The following is a 9,635-nucleotide window of genomic DNA, read 5'->3' on the forward strand; positions in this document are numbered from 1 at the left end:
GAACAATACCAGATTTCAAATTGTATTTTTAAAAAAAAAGAGATAATGTCAAGGTTATGGAAGGGGGAGACTAGAAGAATACCGGTGCCTCCGCTCACAGAGAAATATATTCAAATTATCATTGACCACATAAAAATGCTCCAAGTCATTATTCATTAGAAAAATAGTAAAATAAAAGCAATTTTGAATTTCTATCTCATATCCAACAGTGACAAAATGGCAAATGACAAATGTTGGAGGAAAAAAGGCTGTAAATCACCAAATGAATTGTTCCAGCTATTCTGGAGAGCAGTTTGGAATTATACACAATTATATGTAATGCATATGTAATATATATGTAATGTATACGTATATGTATATGTATATGTATGTGTATATGTATATGTATATGCATATGCATATGTATAAAAAGCTTGCATTCAAATAGCATAATGGGGAATGGTGACCAAGGAAGGGATTTTAACCTAGGTAGTCACAGAAACTGTTATGGAGCCATAGTGAATATATTGTCATGACCTTTCCGGGAGCAGTGGTAACGCTGACTTGTTTATTGAGCAAGAGAGGAAGTGACAGACAGAACAGGGCGGGACGCCTAAACTAGCTCAGCTCCTGGTACACAGGTACACATGTACCGCATGGTAAACAGCAGAAGCTTAATAAATGCTTGTTAACTGATTGACATCAGGACTGGTCTGTCAGGAATCCCCTCTAGGCACCCTTCCAAGGTGCTTACTTCTTGGCGCCATCTCGTGGTCAATCGAGGAGTGGCCACCCCTAGCCCAGTTTTCCAGAGACGGCCTTTTGCGCTTGCGCTCTGGTTCCCAGTTCCCTTCCCCTCCTTATTTATCATCTATCAGGTCCATGGTATCCTAGGGTTTAACAACGGGCTCTTTAAGAGCTCTTGCCCCTCCCTAGGGAGCCCTGGCCCATCTGCAGGGCCTTAGGTCCATCCCCTCAAGAGCGAGCGCGAGGCTGTCTGATTGGTCTATGTGTAGGCCCGGGAGAAAAATAAGGTATGCTATTGGCTCCTTCTCGGGTTCTGTCCCGCCTCCTCCCCGCACTCTGCGGCCTGGCTTCTGGACTGCGCCTGCGTAAAGAGAGCGCGCGCGGCGGGGCCGGAGCCCGGGAAAGGGGGGGAGGGGTTGGGCTGGGCTAGGCAAGGAGGCTGCACGTGGCTTCGGAGCTAGTGGGTCCTGTGCAGCACCATGCCAGGGGGCAGCGACCCCGAGGGCGCGGCGGCGGCGGCGGCGGCGGCGGCGGCGGCAGCGGCAGCAGCAGCAGCGGGGCACGATAGCCCCTTTAGCTTCAGCCCGGAGCCCACGCTGGAGGACATGTGAGATGCACGCCCCACTCCTCCTCCCCCAACTCGGGGATGCTGCCCACCCCATGGGGGAAGATGGTGAGGGAGGAGGGGGTCCCTGCTGAACCCGAGGCTTCCTGCCACCCAGTAACGCTCTGCCTACGCTAGAATGCAATCTGGAGAAAGCCCACATTTCTGTTATTTCATTATTAGTATTTGCAACTCCCAGGTGAGGAAACACCCTCCACCAAAGTAGGTTAGCACCTCCTCTGCAATTGATAGCCTCAGTTGCCTGGAGTCCGGTGGTTAAGTGACTTGCCCCGGGTCACCCAGCCGGGACTCGAACCTAGGTCTTTAGTCCTCTCTCTGCCATGCTGCTTCGCATGCATAAAAAATATACAGGTAAAAAAACTCAGACTCGTATCAGCATCGCTATGTGCCCAAGGTCTTCCCAGTTCATTAAGTGATGTAAGTACGGAGTGCTGGACTTGGAGTTGAGGGACCTGTAAGATGGGGTGATAGTTACAGTAGCTACCTCCCCAAGGTGTTGCCAGGGTCAGATGAGATGCTTGCAAAGAGCTTTGCACATCTCAAGAGCTCTTTGTGAGTGTTAGCTATTGTTATGTTGATGTTGAGTAACAGTAGCTTTGTGAACTTGTGAATTTTACCTAGCTGCCTGCAGCCTGCCTCAGTTTCCTCCTCTGTAGAATGGGGATGGTAATACTCCATCGAGGGAGTCAGCAGTGGAGAGCATGTAGGATTTGATTTGAGAGGTTTGTTACTGTTTCAGTCACATCCTACTCTTCATGACCCCATTTAGGGTTTTCTTTGGCAAAGATACTGGAGTGGTTTGCCATTTGCTTCTCCAGCTCATTTTACAGATGAGGAAACTCAGGCAAAGTTATGTCACTTGCCCAGGGTCACATAACTAGTAAGTTTCTGAGGCCTAATTTGAACTCAGGTCTTCCTGACTCTAGGCCTAGACTCTATCCACTGCACCAGAGGACCTGGGTTCAAACGCTCGATGCTGTTTACTTACCTGGGTGACCTCGGACAAATCACTTATTCTCTTTAAGGCTGTAATATTAGGGGACTGGACTTCAAAGATCCCTTGTATCTCTAAACCAATGAACATAGACAATGAGAGCCACTATGAGGAAAGTATGTTTTAAAGTACATGTGGAAATGTGAGTTGTGAGATGCTGAGGAAAATGCAGTTTGTGTAAGAGCAGGTTCCTGCCCTCATGGAGCTTACAGTCCAGGAGAGGGTAAAAGCAGCTTACACAAGCTTCAGGTGTGTGGTAGGTGTGGTGCTTAGTATTCTGAGGAGGAGTTCCTGGAGGACATGGCATTTGAGTTGGGTATCAGAAGATGAGTGGGAGTTCAACAATGTATGAAGGAAGGTGACAGGAAATCCTCAACTTGTAATGGAAGGAAAACAGCACAGAACTAGGAATCAGGAAAAAAACAAACAACCACCTGGCTTCTAGTCCTGGCATTACCACTGGTAGCTTTATTTTCATTTTCTTTTTACACACACACACACACACACACACACATACATACACATATATTTATATAATATATATAATTTCCCCCATCTCATTGTGACCTCATCTAGGGTTTTCTTGGCAAAGATACTGGAATAATTTTCCATTTCCTTCTCTAGCTCATTTTACAGATGAGGAAACTGAGGCAAACAGGATTAAGTTACTTGGCCAGGGTCACACAACTTGCAAGTGTCTGAGACTGGATTTGAACTCAGGAAGATAAGTTTTTCTGACCCCAGGTCTGGTGCTCTGTCAGCTGCACCCTCACCTGCCTGGCTTCAGTTTGCCCCTCTGTAAAATGAGGGGTTTGGACTAAAGTCTCTCTTAAAATCTCTTCTAGTTCTGACAGTTAATTCTTTTTTTTTTTTTTTTTTTTTTTTTTTGCTTTTTGGTGAGGCGATTGGGGTTAAGTGACTTGCCCAGGGTCACACAGCTACTAAGTGTTAAGTGTCTGAGGCTGGATTTGAACTCAGGTCCTCCTGACTCCAAGGCCAGAGCTCTGTTCACTGTGCCACCTAGTTGCCCCCTGACAGTTAATTCTTTGCCCTGTGCCTTGCTGCTGTGCTGACCCCTTTTCTGACCTAGTCTCTGCCTCCCTCAATCTTTCCTCCTCCCTCTCTTCTGCTCTCTCCTCTATAGCCGTCGCCTCCAGACAGAGTTTGCAGCCGAAAGAGACTGGGACCAGTTCCATAAACCTCGGAACCTCCTCCTGGCCCTTGTTGGGGAGGTGGGAGAGCTGGCAGAGCTCTTGTGAGTAGTTGGAATGGCATAGGGATTGGGACAGGTGGGAAAGAATGAACGCATTGGGGCCTTCCTATCTTCCCTTCCCACTGTGGCATCACCTGCTCTGTCGGGATGCTAGTATTGGATTAATCTAATTTATCTTTGTACTGTGTGCAGTGGGGTATATAAAAACTTAGAAGGCATAGGCCGTGCCCTCAAAGGGTTTACAACCTAGGGAGAATGAATAAAATATATATAATGAAATGCCGTGTACCTTCAGAGAGAGAACTGATGAACTCTGAATGCAGATTGAAGCATCCTTTTTTTTCTCTCTTTTTTTTCGATGTGTGTTTTGCAACGTGGCTAATATGGAAATATGTTTTGCATGACTTCATATGTAGAATTGCTGTTAGATTACTTGCCATCTCAAAAAGGGGGAGGGGCAGGAGAGAGAATTTGGAACTCAAAATTTTTTTTAAAAATGTTAAATTTTTTTACATTTAATGAAATAAATAAAATATATTAAAGAAAAAATATGAAAGTACAAGGCAGAATTTGATAAATGCATAGGAGAGGTACAAAGTGTTGTTGACCCAAGGTTTGGAGACAGGAAGATTTTGAGGAGAGAAAGAGCATTTCTGTCTTCATAGGTGGCACTTGAGCTGAGCCTAGAAAGATGGACAGGTAAGATTTTGCTATGTGGAAACGATGGGGGTGGGTAGGACCCCAAATGCTAATAGCATAAATTAAGGCAGGAAATAATGAGGTATGTAATGGGAATAGCAGTGTTCCAATATGACTGAAGAGAAAGTAAAGGAAATTAATAGAAAATAAAGCTTGAAAAGGAGGACAGGGACACATCATAGAGAGCGAGAGAGTCTTGCTTGCCAGACTAAGGATTTTGGATTTTATCCTAAATAGTAGGGAAGCCACCAAAGATCTCTGAACAAAAGAAATCTGATGGTCATTAGACCTGTGCATTAGGAAATTACTTTAGTAATGGAAAGGAGGATGCATTTAGAAAGAGGAAGGGCTTGGAGAAAGGGAGACCAGTTACAATAGAATACAAGATTATACAGTCACCAGGCAAGAAGTGACAAAGGCTTGGAATGGGGTGGCCTCAGAAGGGGGGGAATGGATGGATGCTAAAGACATTTCAGAAACAGAATGGATGAACTCAGAGGCTCACGGTAGAGGGAGGTGATAAAAGATGAATGAGGACGAAGAGTTTTCAAAGACTCGGAAATTTTGATCAGCCACAGTTCTACAGCAGAGGTGTCAATTGTAGCAATCTGAACCAGATTAAACTTAATTGGGAAATATTGAACAAATTAAAACTACAGCAGAACAAAGGTAACGTTAATATGTGGTTTTCTAAGTCAGTATGTAATATACAGAGATCCTTTTGTGTGGTTTGGTGGACTTGTTTCTATTTGAGTTTGACTCCATTTTTCTAGAGGACTCATAATGAAACAAGCTGCCCACATCCTGATAGAGAGATGATAGACCCCAAGTGAAGAATGATACATTCTTTTGGACAAGGCCAATGCAGCAACTTGTTTTGCTTGACTACACCCATTTATAGGGGATTTTTTCGTGTGTATGTGTGCTTTCTCAATGCGGTGGAGGGATGTGAGGGATTGCATCTTCATTTGAAAATAAAATAAAATTTAATGAAAAAAAAAAAAGACTGAGGTTTCAAGGCTGAGTCAAACGGCTGGTTTGGGGAAAAGGAAAAACTCAGTTTGGGATGGGACTACCCTGAACGTCAAACTCACTAGATACAGAGAGCAGGGCCTGGCGCTTAGGTAGCAGGTTTGGAGTTAGGAGGAGGGTGAGGCTGTGATTGTGGGTGCTTAGACTGGGGTCCTGGCCAAGGCCCAGTACTAATATCTGTCTCCATGTCTGTCTGTCTGTTTCATCTTCCCCTCAGTCAGTGGAAGCCTGATGGTGGGCCTGGACCCCTGTCCTGGTCTGAAGCGGAACGAGGGGCGTTAGGGGAGGAGCTCAGTGATGTCCTCATCTACCTGGTAGCCCTGGCGTCACGATGCCATATTGACCTGCCACAGGCTGTGCTGGCCAAGATAGAGACCAACCGGCGCCACTACCCGGTCCACCTTGCCCGTGGCTCTTCCTGCAAGTACACAGAGTTGCCCCATGAAGACAGACCGAAGGCCCAGAGCCGCGGCCCTGCCCCAGGAGCCGCAGAATGTGCACCTGTCTCTAGGGGAGCAGAGGAGACTAACTAAAGAACAGGACATGTGGAACAGGGATGGGAGTGTGGGCCTGGGCAGGGGCTGGAATTCATGGGACGGACTCCAACGATGCTGGCGAGGGACAGCCCGGAACGGGAACCCACTGGGAAAGCAGGGATACACAAGTCTTTTCAAATCCTCCTTTGGTTGTTACTAGAGTCTGGAAATGCAAGGTTCCCCTGCCCTCCTAAATCCTACCAGAAGAGGACCGGGTGGATATGTGAATGGAAGAAGTCCTTCTCAGGTTGTCATTTTTTTCCTTTAATAAAACGGTTTGGGATGAAGTGATTTCTTGCAGTTACTTGGATGAAGAGGGGGAGAGAGGTGTGACTGAGGGAGAAAAGTAACTTTTATTATGTAGTGAGGGGGAGGGCTGCTTCTCAGACTCATTGAGAGCGCCTTAGGTCTATGATACCCCTTGTTTTCTCTATAAAGTGTACTTCCTTAGCTTCGTGAGCTTGGACAAATCACTCTTCTAGCTTCCTTACCTGTAAAAGAATTGGACTGAATGATCTCTGGGTCAAATAGACTACATTTGCTTCCTGAAGTACTTGTGAGGGAGGTAGGATAGGTGCCTTTTTCATTTGACAGATGGGGAAAGGCCTCATCTGTTCTAAAGCCCAGAGGGGTGACTTGCCCAAGGTCAGACAGCTAATTCTTGGCAGAATCCTTTTAGGGGTGGGGACCCTGCGGCCTCGAGGGCGCTGTTCTGTGAAGTTTGGATTCAGTAAAAGGGCTGAACTTGAGGACCTAGAGAGCCACATGTGGCCTTCAGGCCGCTGGTTCCCCACCCCTCGTAAGAACACAAGGGCTCCTTGGGAAGCACTGGTCCTGTGTTTGAATCCCATTGCTCCTGGAGCCTGAATGATAACTGAGTGGTAGTGTCACCCTCCCTTACCTCAAACATAAGTGGCTCCTATTGCTTCCAGGAGCAAATGCAAGATGCCTGTGCTTAGCATTCAAGGCCCTTCATAACCTAGTCCCCTCCTACCTTTCCAGTCTTTTAATACACAGACTCTTTGATCCAGTGATGCTGGCCTCTGGGCTGTTCTACAAACAAGACTCTTCTCTCAGCTCCAGTTCTCTCTGGTTGTTCCCACGCCTAGAATGCTTCCTCCACTCCCAGCTTCTTGCCTCCCTGGCTACCTTAAAGTCCCAACTAAGATCCCACCTTCCAGAAGCCTTCCCAGCCCTTCTTAATTTCAGTGGCTTCCCTCTGTCAAGTATCTCCTATTTCTCACTTTGTGTATATTTATTTGCATGTTGTCTCCCCCATTAGACTGTGAGCTCCTTGAGGTTAGGGAGTGCCTTTTTTTGTATCCCCAGCATTTAGCACATAGTAGGCACTTAATAAATGTTGACTGATCAGTTGGTAGTGGTGGAAGTGTAGATTTCTCCTAAGAGTCCCAAGACCCAGCTGGGCTCATTGCTGATGGCAGACAAAACTTGGGAGAGCATTAAGATGGTAGCGGTGAGGCCCTTAGGCTAAATTAATTTTTCTACATGGATTATTTCTGCCAACAGCTCCTGTGTGGCCTTTAAATTTTTCCCGTAATCTCAAAGCCTGACAGAAAGAATGACAGCGTGAGGTAGTGGTGTATACTTTGTCACTCATATGTGTTATTTCCCTGACAGAATGCAAGCTTTTGAGGGCAGGGACTTGCATTTTTTTCCCCTGTCATATTTACCATCAAGTGGTACTTAGTAAATATTTGTTATGAGAAAGAACACAAGAGTTTATAGTCAGCACATTTGGATTTGAGGCTCTGCTTGTTTTCAGCTTAGTTAAGTAGGCAACTCACTTTACCTCTGGGCCCCTGTAAAACCTGGGAATTTTAGTTCCTGTGCTGTCTTGCTTCCCCAGATAGCGTAGAAAATGCTTTGTGAACTGCAAAGTGCTAAAGAAATAAAGCTCTAGTTAAACCAAGGGGGTGGGAAGATTAACTTGCCTAGGGGCCTCTGGGCAAATACTTTCCAGTTCTGGATTCTGCTGGAAGTAGAACATGGCCTGGCTCAGGGGCACTCAGTCACTGCTTCCAAAAACAGGGAGTCGGTGAGTGTCCAGCAGCTTCACAGGGGAAAAGGGCAAGAGGGAATACAGAGGGTAGCCAAGACTTCATCTCACAAGGGAACCAGGCTGTTTGTAGGTTATTGTGTCTGAGCCAAGGAAGGAGGCTGGAGAAAGTCTCCAGAAGGGCCCCATTTCCTTAGTGACCACAGCAGAGGAAAGGGAGGAAGGGAGGGGGAAACTAGAGAACAGACCTCAAAGGGAACAGGGGAGAAGGGCTGGAATGAGTCATAGGTGGCACCCTACTTCCCTCCCTATCTCCTTTCCTTAACCCTACCACACATTTTTTTTCATTATTCTGATTTCTTGTCCTACCTTCTCCTATCTCCAAGGCATTACTCTGGCAGCAAGGCCCAGTGCGGCCCAGCTTTTGCAGCTAGAAGGGTTAGGGCTGAATCCCAGCTCAACCTGGGTGATGTTGACCAAGTATTTTTTTTTTTTTTTTGGTGAGGCAATCAGGGTTAAGTGACTTGCCCAAGGTCACACAGCTACTAAGTGTCAAGCATCTAAGGCAAGAGTTGAACTCAGGTCCTCCTGACTCTAAGGCTGGAGCTCTATCTACTGTGCCACCTGGCTGCCCCAAAATAATTTCTTTTTAATGGGGTTTCATTTACAAATCCTTTATAAAGAGAAGATTGGACTCTGAGGTCATTTCCAGCTCTAAATCTAAATCTGAATAAATCTAACTTTAAATCTGTGATCTCAAGAGTCAAGAAAATTTGGGTTTACATCCTGGTTCTTCCATTTAGCACCTGGATGTTTCTACACCTATAAAATGGGGCCTTTCTTTACATGATTGTCACAAGACCCAAATGAAAATGTGAATATAAGATATTTTGTAAACCTTCTAGCACTCTAGGAATGTCCATTTTGGCTTTCCTTCACTTTTCCCTTCAAGTCCTGAGTCAGGTGCCACCTCCTCCATCAAGCCTTCCCCTCTTCCTTGCCTTCCTCTCATTCTCTTTTCAGTTATCCATACATATGCCCCTCCCCCCATTAGAGGCCAAATTTTTCAACTGCAGGATCGGTGTCTTTATTGTTGTTCAGTTGTTTCAGTTATGTCCAACTCTCCATGATCCAATTTGGGGTTTTGTTGACAAAGGTACTGGAGTGGTTTGCCATTTCCTTCTCCATTTATTGTGTGTACATATGCATGTATGTATATGTATTTGTTAAATCATTTTTCAGTCATGTCCAACTTCTTCAAGACCCAATTTAGGGTTTTCTTGGCAGAGATATTGGAGTGCTTTGCCATTTCCTTCTCCAACAAATTTTACAGATGAGGAACTGAGGCAAACAGGGTTAAGTGACTTGCCCAGGTTCACATAGCTAGAAGTGTCTGAGTCCAGATTCGAAATCAGGAAGAGTTTTCCTGACTTCAGGCCTGGTGCTTTATCCCCTGCACCACCTAGCTGCCCCAATCTGTATCTTATTTGATTCTTTTAACTCCTCCAGTACTAAAAACTAGCTTTGCACACAGCCAGCCAGCTAGTACAGTGAATAAGGTTCTTGAAGATAGACCCAAGTTCAAATTATGCCCCAGGACACAGCCTAGATGTATGACTGTGGGCATATTACTTAACCTTTGTCTGCCTCAGTTTCCTTATCTTTAAAATGGGGTAATAGCTCTGTGCCAGGGTTGTTGTGAGGATCAAATCAAATATCAAATGAGATATTTGTGAAGCGTTTTTGCAAACCTTAAATGCTATATAAATGGTAGCTATTATTAATATTTCCAA

General features: G+C 45.5%; 1 protein-coding gene across 1 annotated transcript; it reads left to right on the forward strand.

The window, feature by feature from the left end:
• The first annotated feature begins 1,190 nt into the window (after positions 1-1,190).
• Positions 1,191-6,116, forward strand: DCTPP1 (dCTP pyrophosphatase 1). The gene is made up of 3 exons (XM_027874728.1): positions 1,191-1,333; positions 3,490-3,600; positions 5,507-6,116. Exons 1-3 carry the CDS (start codon positions 1,206-1,208, stop codon positions 5,820-5,822), a joined length of 555 nt encoding a protein of 184 aa, XP_027730529.1. The 5' UTR covers positions 1,191-1,205; the 3' UTR covers positions 5,823-6,116.
• Positions 6,117-9,635: the final 3,519 nt, after the last annotated feature.

Source organism: Vombatus ursinus, unplaced genomic scaffold (genome assembly GCF_900497805.2).
Source record: "Vombatus ursinus unplaced genomic scaffold, bare-nosed wombat genome assembly UNPS02014807.1, whole genome shotgun sequence".
Taxonomy (NCBI): domain Eukaryota; kingdom Metazoa; phylum Chordata; class Mammalia; order Diprotodontia; family Vombatidae; genus Vombatus; species Vombatus ursinus.

Bases quoted from the DNA above. Each gene is read 5' to 3' on its own strand.
- DCTPP1 (XM_027874728.1), top strand. From the start codon at position 1,206: ATGCCAGGGGGCAGCGACCCCGAGGGCGCGGCGGCGGCGGCGGCGGCG. The intron at 1,334-3,489 runs GTGAGATGCACG...TCTCCTCTATAG, and splicing joins GAGCCCACGCTGGAGGACAT to CCGTCGCCTCCAGACAGAGT. The intron at 3,601-5,506 runs GTGAGTAGTTGG...TCTTCCCCTCAG, and splicing joins GGAGAGCTGGCAGAGCTCTT to TCAGTGGAAGCCTGATGGTG.